Below are 18,725 nucleotides of genomic sequence, written 5' to 3' on the forward strand. Positions count from 1 at the left end.
TGTCTTCCCTGGGCTGGGTTTTGTCTTTTGTCAATGAGGGTCGTCTTTGAGCCGAGTGGGTCAGAGGTGGCTGAGCCTGAGGTCCTGGAGGCCAGGCTGAACTCCTGACTAGTGGGCAGGGAGACAGCATCAAGGTCTCCCAGGGCAGGTGGGGTTTGTGAGGGTCCTGGCATCACACACAGTGGTACTACAGACAGCTGTCATTCACAGGGCCCCTGCCTGGGCCAGGCACACACTCACAGAGCCCTTAGTCTGAGAACAGAGCCAAGGAAATAGGAACGCATGGAGTGGGGGCCGAGGAGGTGCTTCCCAGATTCAAGGGATCTGGGAAGGACCCCCTGGAGAACTAGCTAATGTCCAGGTTGAGGCCAGAGCAGGAGGAATAGGGACAGCAAGTTGGGAGGGGTGTGAGGAGGAAGTGGGCCAGGCAGAAGGGCGGCTGGGTCAGAGCCCGCAGGTGGCTGGATAATGGGGGTTTCTGGGCCAGGGGCGGTGGCTCACACCTGTAATCCCAGCACTTTGGGAGGCTGAGGCAGGTGGATTGCCTGAGCTCAGGAGTTCGAGACCAGCCTGGGAAACACAGTGAAACTCTGTCTTCACTAAAATACAAAGCATTAGCCAGGTGTGGTGGCAGATGCCTGTAGCCCCAGCTACTTGGGAGGCCAAGGGAGGAAAATTGCTAGAACACGGGAGGCGGAGGTTGCAGTGAGCCGAGATAGAGATCATGCCACGCACTCCAGCCTGGGTGACAGAGCAAAACTCCATCTCAAAAAAAAAAGAGAAGAAAAAGAAAAAGAAAGAAAAAATAAAGATGGAAGATGGGGGCCTCTGAGAACTGCAGGGAGGCAGGGAGGCAGGGAGGCCCAGCTGGGTCTGGAGTGAGGGCCCTGTGCAGGAGGCACTGCAGACCCCTGCAGGCCGGGCTGCGTCCTGAGGAAGGGCAGTGAATGACTGAATGAGAGGGGGTGATCACCCCATTTAACTGAGCAACCCAGGGTCATTCGTTCGTTTGTTGAGTCATTCATTTATTCACGCGTTTGGGATGCCTATGAGCTGCTGGGTTTCTCCCCGTTTAGGACCTTGAGCTCTGAGCTCGCCTGCTTGGATGCGGTTCATGCCGCTGGGTGCCTCAGTTTCCCCAACCTAGAGCTGGCTACTCCAGGTGGAGGGACCACACGTTCCCCTGAAACTGCCCCTTCCCGCACCACCCTCCTGGGATGACGCGTGAGCTCTGCACAGTCTGCACAGCTCGGGGAGCTGGTCCTCACTGCCCGTGAGGTTAGTCCACAGATTCTCAGTGGAGGCAACAGCACGTCCAAGGGGTGAAAACTGGCTCTTGTGGGGTGAAAAAAATGCTGCGCACAGTAATACTGGGGATGAAATGGTTAAATCCATGTAGAGAAGGCCCGGGGGCAAATGTTCAGTGTGGTAGGTAGCGTAGGTAGCACACGCCAGGCCTGGTGAGGTCCTTGGGACCCAGCAGTGATCAAAGGTACCCCTGCCTGTGCTGCGATTACATCCAGTGGATGGCAGGCAGTTAGCAGATGGTCTTGAGAGCGTGTGATGCTGGCGGTGGTGAGTGCTGTGGAGACAGAGCTTAGCTGGGGAGCTGGAGCAGGCCCCGCAAGGATTCACACCTGGCCGGCCCCACCACATCCGGGACTGCTCTGCGCCACCACCTCTGGCAGTCGCGAGGGTTCCTGGCTTCCACTGGCTCTGGGGCTCTGAGGCAGCTGGGCTTTGGGTGGTGCCCTGGGGCGAGCGAGCTCCGAACTCCGGCTTTGAAACACAACTTTGCACACAGCTGGGTGAAGCCAGGGTGGGCACAGGGATGAGGGGGCTGCTGCCTCCCACCGCCCCTTCATTCAGACTCCACACGCCAAGCTCGGAAGCGTGCAGGCTGCTGGAGGTGGCCGACTGGATTTCCTTGGCGAGTTGGCTGCTCCTTCCCAGGAGCGGGGCGGGGGAACGGCTGCCACTTCCCGACGTGTGATTTGTCGCCACCCTGGGTTTTGTCTCTGGGGTGAGGGAGCGAGGGGCCTTATTTAACAAATCCACAATTTATATTTAATAACAACAGTGACAGTCCAAACATGGCCTCTGATTGAGTCGTGTGATTTATGCAGCTGCCCCCAGAGACCCTGCTGGTGACAAGGCTGCCTTCGCTTGGGTAATGAATCTCTGGAGCTGGGCCTCTGGGATGTGAGCCAGAGGCTGAAGACTCCTTGCCCTGGCAACTGAGAAACCCTGCGGGGGTCTCAGGAGGCCCCTCCAGGCGCAGCCCTTCCGCCCTGGGTGGGTAGGTGGACCAGTGGCCTGGTGGTCAGTCAGAATGCAAGAGTGAGTGTTGGGGGACAGGGTCATCCTGGAGGTCTCACGTAGGTCCCTGGGGCCATGGCATCAGGCACAGCAACTTGTCTCTGACCTTTAAAAGGCGTTATGGCAGTGACTTGGGTCATGACTTAAAGACTCTGCGAGCCCCTCAGGATGCACTGAGTCCTTAAAGCTACGGCAGAGTGGGATGGACACAGCTGTGTGCCAGGCCTGGAGTAGCCCCTTTGTGCCTTGTTCCTGGCCCTCCCTGCTGTGCCAGGTCGGCGTGGACCCCCTCTCTACAGATGAGGACACTGAGGCTTTGGAAGGTGAGTGTGGGGACCTGGGACTCCCACCCAGTGCCTTGTGGCCCCTTGGCCTGTCCACACACTGAGACGCTCCTGCGGGAGACACAGAGCTCAGCCTGGAGCACAGGGAGGGGTACAAGGGGCCAAGCAGGTGGGCAGGGCTCACAGCCCGGCACCACCTACCTCTCAAGCCTCATTCTCTGTCCCTGTCCTGCTGGGCAGCAGATGCAGTGGCTGCTTCCAGTTTCTGGAACATTCCAGTCTTCCTCCTGCCTCAGGGCTTTGCACATGCTGTTCCCTCTGATCCCAACTGTTTGCCCTGTGAGCACTGACTCTGCCTTCAGGTCTCACCCAGGTGTCAGTACCTCAGGGAAGTCCTCCCTGCTTCAGCTCTAGGTGATCAGCGCTGGGCTTGGTGGCACATACTTTGTGACACATGGTTCAGTCTGTGCGGGCACATTCATCTGTGGGAGGATCTCCCAAGCATTTCTCCTCTCCCTGAGCATAGGGCTGCATGCCTGTTGCCTAGCACAGGGTATAGGAAGCAGGAGAGAGAAGGGAGTGAGAATGGGACAGGTGTCAGGACCCAGGAGGAGTGTCAGGGATCACAGAGGGCTTTCAGTGGGGGCGGGGGTGGCATAATCCCTGGGGGTGGAGGACCAGCTGCACTGTGGCTTCCGTGGAGTGGGCCACTTTAGGAAGAGGGTCCAGCAAGAGCAGAAGCCAGGAGGTAGGAAGAAAGGACAGGCGTGGGGACACAGGAGGGTCCTGTGACCAGTGTCCCCTTGGATCCAGTGCTTTGTGAGAAGAGCACTGGGCAAGGAGTTGGGGTAGTTGTTGCGTGATGATGAGCCAGCCAGTCATGGCGTCTCCCCAGGCCTCAGTTTCCCCATTAGTCCCTTCCTACTAAAGCACCATGGTTGATGCCCAGTGACACGGCTGGACGAGTGGTTGGAAGCTGTTCCTGCCTGGACATTTCAGGGTGGCCGAGCACCCCATTTCTGGAGGAATAGGGTTACAGGCGGGTGACAGCTTCTGCTTCTGATGCCCATCTGGGCTTTTGAGACCAGGAAGTGCACTTCCACAGAGCCAGTGGCTTATGGGAGAGAAAGAACCCAGAGTAGGATGCAGAGTGCTCTGCCTGGCGTTAGCATCAGGGCTCCAGCTGTGAAGGTCCATTATGTTCTCACAACATGACAAAGAGGGAGTGCTTGTCCCTACCCTACAGAGTGGGGCTGGAGCCTGGTAGGGTCCAGGGGCACAGCAAAGAGGAGGTCACTGAGCTAGGGTCCCAGCCTGGGGCCTGGCGCCGGAGGCTGTGCCCTCTCCTCTGTACTGTTCCTGCTGCCAGGAATTCCATGGGAAGATGAGCGTAGGCTGGGAGGAGCTGGTGATGGGTGTTGGGCCTCACAGCCGCCCCAGCAGGCAGAAGCTTTGGGGAAGTTGAGTTTGGCTCCAGGAAGCCTTTGCTGCCATGTCTTATCTCCAGATTCTGCAGAACGTCACTGAGAAAGAACCATTTTGCATTTTTTTTTTTTTTTTTTTTGTCACCAGGTGTTGAGATTAGATGCCCAGATTCCTGTTGTGAAGTCCTGGGTTCAAATCCATTCTCTAACTTAGTAGCTGGGAGCTTGGGCAAGGACTAACTTTTCATTGTCATTACAAGTATCAGAAACACCACGTAAGTTGCATTAAGGATGAAAAGGAGTCTACTGGCCCATGTTAAGAATTTCAAGTTTGCGTCTAGCTTCAGGTATAGCTGGATCTTCAAATCATGCCCTCTCGGCTACTATCGCTTTCTCTCTCTCCCTTTATATATATATATATATATATATATATATATATATTTATTAAAATTTTTTTTTTTAGACAGAATCTCACTTGGTCACCCAGGCTGGAGTACAGTGGCGTGATCTCAGCTCCCTGTAACTTCCGCACTGCCCCCCGCAAAGGTTCAAACAATTCTCCTGGGACTACAAGTGCGCACCACAATGCCTGGCTAATGTTTGTATTTTTAGTAGAGATGAGGTTTCACCATGTTGGCCAGATTCGTCTCGAACTCCTGACCTCAAGTGATCCACCCGCCTTGGCCTCCCAAAGTGCGGGGATTATAGGCGTGAACCATTGTGCCCGATCTCTTTCTCCATATTTTGACTCTTTTTGCTTTTTTCTTCACTTGCAGACACAGTCAGTGTTTCCGGGTCTTCACCCCGGTGGCCTCTGTGGGTGTCCTGACCACAGATGTGTCCTTATACCAAGCAGGTGCCTGGCGTTTAGAGGCATTCAGTAAGATTCGTCCATAGATTAATGGAATGAAATGAAGTCGAGCCTGGTAAAGTCCAGCCCGGTCTGAGTTCTGGAACCAAAAACCAGCTTCAAATTTCAGCTGCACCAGCTTCTGTTGCTAAGATCATGGATGAGGCCGCCTTTTGGGAGCCTCAGTTTGCTCACCTGTGAGATGGGGTTTCCCATAGTACCCTGCGTAGATGGTCATTATGAGAGTGAATGGAGCCACTGCCCGTAATGTGCCCAGCACATAACGAGCTGTTGATGTGTGGGGATTGTTGAAATCATTGTTGTTATTATTTCAAAGTCGAGCATTTGTTCAATCCAAACAGCTGAGGGACTGTGTCAGGAAATACGAGTCTATTTCTTTCTCTGGGGAAGACTGGGTCTGCATCTTTGCTGTGCTCCAGAAGCCTCGGGGTGCAGGGAAGTAAGAGCAGAGTTAATTAAACAGCTCTGGCTCCAGCAGCAGGCCCAGCCCAACCAGAGCCCTGAGAACCGCACTGCTCCTGGCTGGCTGGTGGCGGGTGGGAGCTGGGGCTGCTCGGGGCTCTTCTGTTAGGTGGGGCTCCCAGGAGGGTGGACTGTCGGGGTCCCAGCAGCTGGGGGGGTGGAATTGTGCTCCCCGTCTCTCCCTTCTTCATCTTCTCTTTATGTCTTTGACTTAGTCTTTGTTACCTTATGACATCTTTGAAACCTTAGAGACACAGACACACACACAGAGGGAGGGAGGAGAGAGAGAGGGAAAGAGAGAAAGGGAGGAGAGAGAGCATCTGAACGAATGAATTTGATTGGCTCACTTGAGTTCCTGTGCCAGGCCAGTAGCACAGTAGCAATTGACTACCCTTGGTCTGATCAGCTGTGGGTGGTGGGGCCAGCAGGGTGTGTAGGTCACACGAGCTCTCTGTCATGGGGAGAGGGGGTCATGGGGGGCCCCAGCGGACAGAGGAGTGGTGGGAATTCCTGGGAGGGAGATTGCAGCTTCCAGACCAGCTCAGACACTGCCCCGATGGGAGCTTCCGGGAGACCCCAGGCCACGTTAGAGCCTTCTCTGGGCTCTGTCCCCTCTGCTGCCCCGTCAAAGGTGCTGGCTGTTTTGTCCTCGTCTGGCCAAGTCTGCTGCTGCCATCAGTCCCTGAGCTCATCGTGGGTAGGGGTCAGCCTGGTTCATCCCTGTGGCCCTTCGTGGAGCTTGGGGCTGGCACACAGTCGTCGTTCAGGATGTGTTGTATTCAGTGAAGTGAGTGAAGGGAGGAGAAGGGGAAGAGCTCCTAGCACCTCCCTGGTGGGTCATCATCAGGCTCAGATTCCTTCACCTCCCAGTCCGGCCCAGCTCTGACTTGCTGGGTTTCTCCCTTGGCTGAACAACCCCCAGGAAGGGGCCCCGGGTGCGCGTTCCCGCCGATGCATCCGACGAGGCGAGGCGGGGAGAGGCCGGGGCGGCGCCTGCGGCTGCAGCTTCAGTGCGTGGAACGCGCTAGTGCGCCCCACACATTAGCATGCCGAACCCACGTCTCTCGTAAGGTGTTAATTAAATTTCTTCGAAGTATATTGTCTGAAAAAAAAAAAAAGGATAATTAGAAAGATGTCTTTAAAAGTATTTATGTAACTGATATGGCGCCGCTTTTGGTTCGCCGCATAATTAGATTTAAACACAACTCCTCGAGCGGCATACTCATTTGGAGAGAGCTGCTTGTTGAAATGTCACTGCGTTGTTTTTAAGAGTTTTGAGCCTGGTAAAACCGTTCAACTGGGGAGACAACATGCAGTGGAGACAGTACTGGGTGGGGAGCCGGGGTCTTAGTCCATGTCCACGTTTCTGCCCCGGGGGTGCCCAGGGCCACTTGCTCAGCCTGGCTGGATCTCAGCATCCTCCTCTGTCAAACGAGAGGACCACGATGGGCTCCTGAGGCACAAAAACCTACATTTGTGCTGCTTTTTTTTTTTTTTTTTTAAACGGAGTCTCACACTGTCACCCAGGCTGGAATGCAGTGGTGCAATCTCGGCTCACTGCAACCTCCAACTCCCAGGTTCAAACGATTTTCCTGCCTCAGCCTCCCGAGTAGCTGGGATTACAGGCATGTGGCACCACGCCCGGTTAATTTTTGAATTTTCAGCAGAGATGGGGTTTCACCATGTTGGTCAGGCTGGTCACAGACTCCTGACCTCGTGATCCTCCCGCCTCGGCCTCCCAAAGTGCTGGGATTACAGGCATGAGCCACCGCTCCCGGCCTGTGCCACTTTTTAAAATGTTATTTTTGCTCAGTGGAGTAGCTTCGTTTGACAGATGTGCAGACCTGGACTGTGTAAAGCCTGGTCTTCTGTGACTCCAGAAGTGTTTTCTGACACAGCCCTGGAAGGCCCTTGGTGTAGAAATGATCACACTGTCTTATAGTTTTAAAAAATGGACACCTTTCCTTTAGGTGTATTTCACATGTTCTCCTGAACCTCCCCCCACCCGCGATGGTGCATGGGCCCTGCCTGCACAGCCTCGGGGGGTCGTCCTCACCTTGTGCCCGTAAGCCTTTACTCCATGTGGTCTCAGCGGGGGCCACAGTGCCCCCAAGGGGTAAAATCTGGTGCTTGGGGAGTGAAAAGAACATCTTTCTCTTCTAAAGCAGAGGTGGACATGAGTGACCTAAACACAGGTCTGACATCTCTGTGCTGCTAAAGCTTCACGGGAGGGAGGTAAGTCTGGGGAAAGACAAGACATCTTGAAAAGGCCCCTCTGGGGGTGACGATGAACCAAAGGCCGGAAGCTGTGCAGCAATTCAACTGGGAGGGCAGATACTCACTGCACCTGCTTCTCACCCCCTTTAACCTTCACAGCAGCTCTCTGAGGTTTCCACGTTACAGACAGGGAAACTGAAGCTCGGGCGCCAAATAAGCTTTGCCTGGCTAGTGAGGAGGGAAGTCCAGCATCGGGCCGGGGGGGCCCGCTGGGAGGGCTGGGCGTCCAGTCCCTGGTCCGGCGGATCTGACTGGCATTGACAGGGCTGTGAGCTGCCGTGGACGGGGCTGCGGAGGCAGCACCTGCAGGCCCGCGGCTCCACGACCTCCTGACCCGCGGTGTCTTCTCTCCCGGCAGGGTGGACCCAGTGCCTCACGATGCCCCCAAACCTCCAGGCTACACCCGCTTCGTCTGCGTCTCTGACACCCACTCAAGGACAGACCCCATCCAGATGCCATACGGCGACGTGCTGATCCACGCGGGGGACTTCACCGAGCTGGGGCTCCCGAGCGAGGTGAAGAAATTCAACGAGTGGCTGGGTAGGTCCCTCCTGCCCTGGGCGGGTGGATGTGCTGACAGGAAGCAGGAAGCTGCTCCCAGCTCCCGAGGCTGCCACCCTCCCTGGCTGCCTTTCCCTCCTGCTTCACCTGTGCCTGCCTCGTCAGCCTCCGTGACCTCTGTGACCAGATGCCCCTTTCTCTCCCATCCACCTGGGACCTCTCCTCCTCCAGCACCTGCCTTGGTTGTGACCTTCCATTTGTTTGTGGGATTTATTTTTGGCCTGGAAGTCCCCCTCCCAAAGGGACTTTGCTCATGTCTCTGTCCCTTTGTGTGTCCAGGCCCCAGTGCCTGGCAAAGGTAGGGGTGTTTGGGAGGACACCTTCTGGATAATGAATATTTATAGTTGGGCTGACTTTTATTTCCCTGGGTTACTATGTGTGGAAAGTGTGAACTTACACCTTGTAAAGGGTCTTCCTTTTACACAAGGTTCTTTGCCCCAGGCCTCGCCCCTCTGCTGCCTCAAAGTGTTTGCAGATGTCAGGGCTCCCACTCAAGGAGGAATGGGCTTCAAGCTGAGGAAGGATGAATTGATGAATGAGGCCGGGTGTGGTGGCTCACACCTGTAATCCCAGCACTTAGGGAGGCCGAGGTGGGTGGATCACCTGAGGTCAGGAGTTTGAGACCAGTCTGGCCGACATGGTGAAAGCTTATCTCTACTAAAAATAAAAAAATTAGCTGGGTGTGGTGGCAGGCACCTGTAATCCCAGCTACTTGGGAGGCTGAGGCAGTAGAATCGCTTGAACTGAGAGATGGAGGTTGCAGTGAGCTGAGATCACATCGCTGCACTCCAGCCTGGTGACAGAGAGAGACTGTCTCCAAAAAAAAAAAAAAATTGACGAATGAATGAATGAATGGCTGAGCCAGCACATGAATGAATGACACTGAGAACGGTGGTGTCAGGGTGGGTGCTCAGCTGGTTCGTCCTAGCTCAGTCACCCACTGCCACGGAGATGGTTTCTCCAGGGACCAGAGGTGGGCAGCTGCTGGTCTCAGCAGCAGAGTCCTTTCCCACGCAGTGGCGCCATGGCGGGCAGTCATTTATAAGCACAGCCCCTGGGTTTGTCTTTGTCCTTTTTTTGTAAAATAAGAAGTAAACCTGGGGGACCTCCCGGGAGAACTCGCTTGCCTTGGAATCCAGAGAAACCGCACAGTGAGGCATCTCTGTCCCCACCCTGGGAAGACAGATGGACGGTCCCTGTGCAGCCCAGCACCCAGGCCTGCTGCCGTGGAGGCGTGGGTGCGGGGCCACTCACCTTTTTGCGAAGCCCCACGTGGCTGCCAGACGGTCCCTTCTGCCTCCCCAGGGCTGTCCTGCTGTGCAGTTGGCTGGGACTGCACGAGCAGAGGGCCGGGAGCGAGGCAGGGCGGCCGCGGCGAGCCAGGGGCCTGACTCTGCCAGGCGAGACAAATATTTACAAGCAAGGCCTTCCCTTCTGTTTGGCAGGCGGAGGGCTTTGAATATTGATTTTTCAAATGGGAAATTCTAATCAAAGGCGCTATTTGGGCTGAAGGAAGTGCAGGCCGGGGGAGAGGGCTCCTGCAGGCCTGCTCTGCGATTCTCACCTTGCCCACACTGGCGTCAGGTCTGGGCTGCCTTTCAGGAGGGGATCCTTCCCCGAGGGACGCTGCTTGTCCCATCTGCCGTGGGTTTCAAAAGACAGGAGGCTCCGCTTGGTTGCGTCAAGAGGCCGTTTCCAAGGCAGAGAGGCTGAAGTCGCCCTGGACCAAGCCCCTACTGTGTGCCAGGCACTGGGTGGCAGGCTCTCATCACCTCTACCTTGTTGAGTTTGGGAACAGCTATTTGAGGTGGGTGCCCTTTGCATCCCTATTTGACAGAAGAGAATGGAGATTCTGAAGGGTGAGGACTGTCTCTCATACACAGCCTGCCCTTCTAGGTGCCCGTGTCAGCGTAGAGTGAGGGAATGAACCAGATAATTGCATGTGTGGTGGGTGTGGTCACCGAAGGCTGTGGGATCAGCATGCAGGGGCTGATGGTGGCTAACTGCGGGTCGGGGGAAGGCTTCCTGGAGTAGCTGACTTGGGGCCTGGGCCTCAACAGAGGGGTTGGGCGGCTGCACAGGGAAGAGAGGAAGTTCACGAGGGGGACGGCTGGGGCCACGGTGTGCTGGGGGGCAGTTGCAAGGAGGAATGTCGTGCTGTGGCTGAGGCAGGGGGGTTTGGAGGGTGCTGGGGCTGGAAAGGGGATGGGTGTGACTGCGACTCTGTAGGTGGCAGTGGTGGGACGGGGGTGGGGTGCAGGGAAGTGTTTTAGCTTGGGAGGGCCAGCCGATGGAAATGGGCCATTTAGAAAGCTCTCTCTACCTGTCTTTTTTTTTTTTTTTTTTGAGACTGAGTTTCCCTCTGTTGCCCAGGCTGGAGTGTAGTGGCGTGATCTTGGCTCACCGCTACCTCTGCCTCCTGTGTTCAAGCGATTCTCCTGCCTCAGCCTCTCAAGTAGCTGGGATTACAGGCATGCGCCATGAAGCCTGGCTAACTTTTGTATTTTTAGTAGATGGGGTTTCATCTGTTGGCCAGGCTGGTCTCGAACTCCTGACCGCAAGTAATCCACCAGCCTCAGCCTCCCAAAATGCTGGGATTACAGGCGTGAGCTAATGCGCATGGCCCTCTCTACCTGCTTCTAATAGAACAATAAATGCCCTCCCATGGGCGTTTGGGAGGAGATCTTCCGGATAATTCATACTTGTAGTTTGGCTGATTTTTATTTGCCTGGGTTACTAGGTGTGGAAAGTGTGAATTTACAACTTGTAAAGGGCTATTCCTTTTACAAAAGGTTCTTTGACTCAGGCCTCGCCCCTCTGCTGCCTTGAAGTGTTTGCAGATGTCAGGGCCCCCACTCAAGGAGGAATGGGCTTCAGACTGAGGAAGGAGGAGCATTTGCCTGTGAGTGACAGCATGAACAGAAGCCCATTTGCAACTGGTATTTTGGGAACTCACCCACTGCACAAAGTGAGACACCTTGGATGGCTGGTGGGTCAGGTCTCCAGGGTCTGGTGATCATGGCTGAGAGATGGACTGTGCACTTATTCTGTGCATTTGGCCAGGGGCGTTTTTCTTTAAAGCTCAAGTTTACTGAGCACTTAGTATGTGCTGGGTGCTGTTATAAACTGTTTTTGTGTATTGGTAACTCATTTAATCCTCCTGACAATGGAATGAGGCAGGAACTTTTATCATTCCCATTTTACAGAGGAGAAAACCAAGGCCCAGAGAAGTGAAGTCACTTGCTCAAAATCACACACCTTGTAAATGGCAGAAGTGGGATTTACACCCGGGCGGTGGGAGCCAGCGCTGACTCCTGGTGTAGCTCTGTGCTGCCTCTCCTTGTAAGGGTGTGGACGATGCTGTCCCGAGTTGGACATCCTGCATCTGCTTCCTGCCCGGGTGACCGCAGCAGCCACCTGACCCCTCTGGGCTTCATTTTAAATGGGGGCGGTCAGGCTCCCCTGCCGTGCGTCCCTCCAAAGGTTGAGGCTCTGTTGGCATGGAGGAAAGAATCGAGCTTTGAAAACTGTTAAGTGCTGTGCACATGTTGTGATTGCCCCCATGAACTGGCGTCTACCACTCAGGCTGCTGCGGCGGCACTGTGGCTCTGTAGATACGAGGGCGGTGGGGGAGCTCTTCATTGGAAGGAGATATGAGGTCTGTCGGGGACCCACCTGGGGACGTGTGGGGATGGCCATTCACCTGGGTGGGCATGGAAGGCCTCCCTGAGGAGGGGATGTTGGGCCAGGCCTGAGGCTGAGAATGAGGCAGGCTTGTGCAGATCTGGGCAGAACTCGTTCCAGGCAGAGGACACGGTGGCTGCAGAGGCCCTAGGGTGGGAGCAGAGAGCACTGGGAGCATTGGGAAGTGGGAGAGACATGGCTGTGGGGCAGGTGCTGGTCCACACAGGCCTCCTGGGCCAGGGACAGGAGTGTGGGGCTGATCCTAAGGGCGAGGGGTGCTTTGGGAAGGTGTTTATAGGGAGATAACCTTTAGAAAGCCTTTTCTTTTCTTTTACTTCTTTTTTTTTGTTTGAGACAGAGTCTCACTCTGTTGCCCAGGCTGGAGTGCAATGGCGAGATCTCGGCTCGCCGCAACCTCCGCCTCCTGGGTTCAAGCTATTCTCCTGCCTCAGTCTCCAGAGTAGCTGGGATTACAGGCATGTGCCACCACACCCAGCTAATTTTTGCATTTTTAGTAGAGACGGGGTTTCACCATGTTGGTTAGGCTGGTCTCAAACTCTTGACCTTGTGATCCTCCTGCCTCAACCTCCCAAAGTACAGGGATTACAGGCGCAAGCCACTGCGCCTGGCCTAGAAAACTTTTTCAAAGGCCATGGTGGATCGTAGAGCCAGAGTGCACACAGTGAGGGCCGAAACTCCAGAATGTTCCAGAGTCAGTGTCTGGGTAGTGGGGTTGTGGGGTTTTAGCTTCTTCTTTAGGGTTGTCTATCTCTTTCCCTGTGTCTGATTTTCTGTGGGTGTGTGTGTGTGTGTTTTCTGGTAATCTCAAACAAAGGTAATGCTCCTGGGCATCTGGTGGGAAGTGTATCCCAGGAGGGGGTGGGACAGCGCTGGGCCTGGGGTCAGTCCTGGTGTCATCCAGCCATTGTGAACAACTTACGACTCCCTGACTCTTGCCCCACACAAAACAGACTCATTAGCTAAGCTATAACACCAGCAGCACCATTTCCCTCCAGCCACACTGGCCGGCTGGACTTGTCCTTCGTAGAACAAGCTCCCCTCCTTGGTCCTGGGCCCACGCTCCCTTCACCCCTCCAGAGCTGCCTCTCGTGAAGCCTCTCCTGCCCCGCTCAAGGAGGAATGGGCTTCAGACTAAGGAAGGAGGAACATATGCCTGTGAGTGACAGCATGAACAGAAGCCCATTTGCAGCTGGTATTTGGGGGACTCACCCACTGAACAAAGCGAGACACCTTGGTTGGCTCAGGTCCCCAGGGTTTGGTGATCATGGCTGAGAGATGGACTGTGCACCTATTCCATGCATTTGGTTAGGGGTGTTTTTCTATAAAGCTCAAGTTTACTGAGCATTTAGTATGTGCTGGGTGCTGTTCTATATCCAGGGCAGAGCTGTTCCCTCCTCCTCTGTACACCCAGAGTCTAGGCTCTGGTGGTGGCTCTTACCTTGTGGCAGCAGCGGGGGTGTCTCCCACCTTCACCGTCAGCCCCTGGAGAACAGGGTCAAGGCTTCATGCCCAGCACCAGCCAGAGAAGCCCTGGACAGAGAGGGATGTGCAGCCATGGGTGGCACGCGGACCCCGCTGACACAGCCCTGTCTGTGAGCTGGCCACGATGACACCAGCAGGTCAGGGTATGCCTGAATGCCTCTGGGTGGCCCTCTAGTAAATGGGGGCTTCAAGGAGGGCAGCACTGTGATGCAGACCAGTATGAGCCATTTCTCTTGTCACACAGGACTTGGGAAGCCATCTGAGAACACTCAGGGAGCGTAGGTTGAGTTGGAGTCTCAAGGAAGAAGCTAGAAGCTGGGGCCACAGGTGCTCTGGACCTGATGAAATATGCCAGGTATTCCAGGTGGGCATGCAGGTTCCCCTGGAGGCCAGGGTGCTGAGGGGAGGGGAGCCTGAGCACTGAGAAGCACCCTCCTCCCAGGAGCCCCTGACCCCAAGGCCCTGACACCACCCGCATCTTTCCCAAGGCAAGAATGCTGGGTCCAAATTCTGTTGCCGTGACAGTTATGCCTGTAAGAACTGTCAGTTCCTGAGCTGGAATTTGCATGATGCCTAAAGCTTCCCTCTCTGTGACTGGCAGGTGCCAGGCTGGCCTCCCCATCCCCGGCCACAGGAAGCCTGCAGCCTCCGCAGCCCTCACTGCCCCCGTTCCAGCCCCCACAGCCTGAGGATGCTGCACCGCTCTCGGGAGTGACTGCCCAGAGGACACAGGTGGCTTTGTATTGGTCGGGCTCTCCTCCCCTCGGCTCTGCGGCGCCTGATGCTGGATGCAGACTTGTCTAACATGGTTTCTGCCCCAGCCTCCACATGGCCTCCCTCTCTGGGACCCTTCTCCAGCTCCTCCTTTTGTTCCTCATTGCCCTCCTGCCCACCAAAGTGTGCTCCTCCTAGGGTCCATCCTTAGGCCTTTCAGCTACCTTCTTTCCAAGTGGTAACTAAACACTCAGACCCCTCAGCTCTCACTCCACCTGCACCTGCAGAATGCCTCTTCTCTCTGATCCAGCCACTGCCTCATCTGGTCTTCTTACAAAACACCTCCTCCTGGGTGTCTGCCAGGGTTTTAGAGTAGTTCTAACCCAAACTGAACTCCTAAACCTCTGACCCATCTCCTTAGGCTGCGTAGTGAGATGAAGCACTCCACCATGGCGTTTGGGACCCTCTCAGTCAGGGCTCCTGTGTCTATCCCCTCTCCTTTCCCTTGAGGCTGTCTGCAGTCATCTATTGTGATTCTGACACTGCTGTCGTCTGTCCTGCCTGCTGTCCCATCTGCCCACTGTGTCACCTGCTGAGCTGCTGTGGGTGCCCCGTGTGCCAGCCTCCTGGGACCCCTGCCTCCTACAGCTTCTGTGAGCCCCTCCAGGGCTGAGACCATGCACTGGTCAGCACGGGTCCTCAGAGCCCAGCCCAGCCTGGCACTAAGGTGCCAAGTGGTGATGGTGGAATAAAGAATGGAGGGGTCTGTGAAGCACATGATGTGCCTGTTCATTAAGTGGCACTACCCTTCACAGACGCAGGTAGGGGAGGAAGATGAGGGCCTGGCGATGGCGCATTTAGAAGTTATAATTAACTTTGTACTGGCGCCCTAGCATAACATGGTATAGGAGACAATATAAAAGGGGTCCCAGGATTTAGTGAAATAGAGCTAGGTCTTTTGCAAGTAAACCCTTAATTAAAATCCACGAGGGAGGAAGGGAGAGAAAGGGAAATGGAGAATCATGTCAAGGCAGTTTCTTTGCTTCTTGCCTCATTTGCCACTGCGTGGAAGGCCTGAGGCTGTGGGGGGTTTGCCTGGAAATGGGCCACACACAATGGCTTTGCCTCTTTGTGATGTAATTCCAGTGTGCCCTCCAGGCAGGATGGGCACGTTCTCTGTTCCAGGCTCCAAGTGGAGTCTGGGGGCTTCAGAAAGGAGCAGGTGGGGCCTCGCCCTCACCTTGCAGGAGCAGGAGGGCTCTCACAGGCACAGGAATTAAGGTCATTTGTGGGAAACAGGTACTTTCTGGTGCAAGCTGGCGGTTGACCCCCTCCATGTGCCCCTCAAAGTTTTTCCCCTCCCGGCTGCTGTCTGGCATCCTCTCTTCTTCTTGACGGGGAGGAGACAGACCTTGGATGTGGATGGGGACGATCCACAGCTCAGAGTTCATGACTCTCTGTCCTGGCAGCTTGTGTGAGTCCCTGCTTTTGTCTCATTTCTTTATTTTTCCCCTCCCTTCTTCCCACCTACCCACGCAAGGACTAGCATGCCCAAGCTCCCTCCCTCCTGCTCGCCCGAGCTCCTGCCTGGGTGTACCTAGCTCTTCCTTCCTTTCCTGACTTGCGCACTGCAAGATCCTGCCCGGTGGCCGCCCCTTCTAACTGCTGCAGAGCGTGCTGGGTGGGCATCCCCTGTTACAGATCAGGACCTAGAGCTGGTACCTGGGTGCCTGCCCCTGTGCAGGGCTGCTCCGGCCTCTGGGAGGTGGAGGTGTTCTGCTTCACTCGTGCAGGGTGCCGTTGGGTGAGTCTTCCTGGGAATGGGGTGCCAGTGCTTCCGGCTCTGCAGGGCAGTCCATCAGGCCTCACACTGGCTCTGTTGGGACTTGCGGCCTCTCACTCTGGCAGGGCACTGAGCGCTTGAGGTCAGGACCCTGCATGCCAGTCACTTCTGGCTCTGTCCTCACCAGCCGGTTGGCCTCTCTTCTCCCCCATGGAGTGTCCACCTCAATCAGATGAGATCACGTGTGCACCCTGTGTGAACTGAGCCCCTCCTGACACTTAGGGCCCTGGCGGCTCATGCGCTTCCCAGCGTGGGTTACTAGAGCTCCCGCCTCTTCTGCGGGGCTGCGACTGCTGGCAGCCAAGGCCGGGGTCTACGCCAGTCTGTCAACGCAGCGTGAGGGGCTACCGCGTTCACTGGATTGGTGCTAGAGATTCAGCAATGAGTGGCACAGAAGTGTCCCTGCCCAGGTGGCCTGAGGTTGGACGCAACCACAGGTGGATCAATGCATGGGGTGGGCTGGGTCAACGCAAGGATGGGAGACTTCTTGACATAAGATAGCTGGGGAAGGTGTGGTGGCTCACACCTGTAATCCCAGCACTTTGGGAGGCTGAGACAGGCAGATCATCTGAGGTTAGGAGTTCAAGACCAGCCTGACCAATGTGAAGAAATCCCATCTCTACTAAAAATACAAAATTAGCCGGGTGTGGTGGCACATGCCTGTAATCCCAGCAACTTGGGAGGCTGAGGCAGGAGAATCACTTGAACCCGGGAAGTGGAGGTTGCAGTGAGCCAAGATCATGCCATTGCAGTACAGGCTGGACAACAAGAGTGAAACTCAGTCTCAAAAAATAAAATAAAAAAAAGATGGCTGGGAAGAACCCCCCTGGGGGGTGGGGTCATGCACTGAGATGGACCTAGCTGTGAATTCCTGGTGCACGGTGGAGGCCTGTGGGCCTGATCCCAGTGAGCCTGGGGCAGAGGCTGAAGAAGGAGGTCCATCTCTGCTGACTGGTTGGGACCAGGGCATGGATTTTATTCTAGAGGCTCCTGGGGGCCTTAGGCAGGGGAGGACAAGATCTGATTCGGGGTTCTGAAGGACCCTCCTGGCTTCTGGATGGAGCCTGACTGTGGCGGGCAGGAGAGGGTGCCAGGGCACAGGGGAGGTTGGGGCAGGTGTCGGCAAGAGGCCAGGGTAGCTCAGACTGGACCTAGAGGTGGCTGAGGGAGAGCACAGTCAGGGCTTGGCTGTGGTTTGGAAGCAGAATCAACAGGATATGCTGGTGGGGTTGGGGCAAGGGGGATGGGTGACCTGGTATTCTTAGGGCCTGGCAGCCTGGCACAAGGTGGGAGTTTAATAAATATTTGTTAAAGGAATGAGAAAAGAAAAGACAAATTTTGTGATGTAGTCACTTCAATTAAAAAAAAATCCAATCAATTTTTTTTCTTTTTTTTTTAAGAGCTAACAAGAATTCTCTCTGGATATAGACTTAAAATGGGTTCTAGGGAATAAAGCAGAAACTTGGTACCAATGGGGAAAAGAGATGGATCTGGTGCGACGGCCTGGTTCAGACATTTCCAGACACACATTGTTATTCTCGCAAAGACTCGAGATTGAATATTTTAAAAATAATTTTATTTTTAAACTCAGCAGCCTCTTGTCATCTCTGGCTGGTTGCTGTCCAGGGATTTTGGTGGCGTAGTCACATGGCCAGCGCGATTGATAGAGTGACAACCTCGAGAGTGAGATCAGTGCTCAGATGAGGAATGGATGACTTGTGCGCAGAGGTTTGGTCTTCATTTAAAAAATTAATTTTCTATATTTTTCATCAAAAAAAAAAAAATCCTCGCAAGCTGTGCTGTGTTTTACAGGCTAAAAGGGAGAACATTAACTTCTAAGAAAGATGAAAAATCTATAATTCTAAGTTGTAGTCAAGTGATTTTGGCCAGCCGTAATTACAGTATTTTCATGTTAATGTATAAACCCCTTGAAAGGTGTGCTTAAGTGATAATTATCTATTTACAACAAAATGGCTTTGGAAATGAAATGAGACCCACCGTTTGTGTGTGTGTGTGTGTGTGTGTGTGTGTGTGTGTGTGTGTGTGTGTGTATCAAACATGTTATGCAGTGGTGGTGTTTTTTCTTCATATATATTTTTTGAGACGGAGTTTCACTCTTGTTGCCCAGGCTGGAGTGCTCAATTCACTACAACCTCCCTGTCTTGGGTTCAAGCGATTCTCCTGCCTCAGCCTCCTGAGTAGCTGGGATTACAGCTGCCCGCCACCACGCCTGGCTAATTTTTGTATTTTTAGTGGAGGCGGGGTTTCACCATGTTGGCCAGGCTGGTCTTGAACTCCTGACCTCAGGTGATCCACCCACCTCAGCCTCCCTAAGTGCTGGGATTAAAGGCATAAACCACCGTGCCTGGCCCTTTCTCTATTTTTTTTTTGAAGATCATCATCCTAAGTATCTCCGTTTTAAAATTAAAAACTTAAAATTTAAACAAGGTAGAGTGATTCATTTCTCTGAAAGGCCTGGGCTCTCTGAAACTTCTTGTGTAGTTTTATTTTGTGTAGTTTGTTACTTGTTTGGATTGTTTTGTTTGCTTGTTTATATACCATTTTGTGTCAAAGGGCTGGAGATAGTTTATAAAAATAGCATCAATAGGGCACAATAATGATGATAAATTAAAAGCCAGGATTGAAAAAAAAAAATTAGAGTAGCTCAGATGGAGGACCTAGAATTTCAACACCCAGGGCTTTGTGGGCTCTGAGTGGGAAACTAGGGTCTGAGCTTCCTGGGGGCCAAAGTGAAGAAGGTAATTTGACTAATGGCCCTAATT

At 54.3% G+C, this 18,725-nt stretch overlaps 1 protein-coding gene across 1 annotated transcript in view; it reads left to right on the forward strand.

Annotated features, from left to right (window-relative positions):
- The window catches only part of MPPED1 (metallophosphoesterase domain containing 1), a 67,287-nt gene that overhangs the window by 1,938 nt on the left and 46,624 nt on the right, over window positions 1-18,725 (forward strand). Inside the window, exon 2 of the mRNA XM_021668669.2 lies at window positions 7,996-8,177. Coding sequence (XP_021524344.2) covers window positions 7,996-8,177 — 182 coding nt within the window. The remainder of the gene's footprint in view (window positions 1-7,995; window positions 8,178-18,725) is intronic.

The sequence above is a fragment of the Aotus nancymaae genome, unplaced genomic scaffold (assembly GCF_030222135.1).
Source record: "Aotus nancymaae isolate 86718 unplaced genomic scaffold, 86718_ANA_hifiasm-v0.15.2.pri h1tg000076l, whole genome shotgun sequence".
Taxonomy (NCBI): domain Eukaryota; kingdom Metazoa; phylum Chordata; class Mammalia; order Primates; family Aotidae; genus Aotus; species Aotus nancymaae.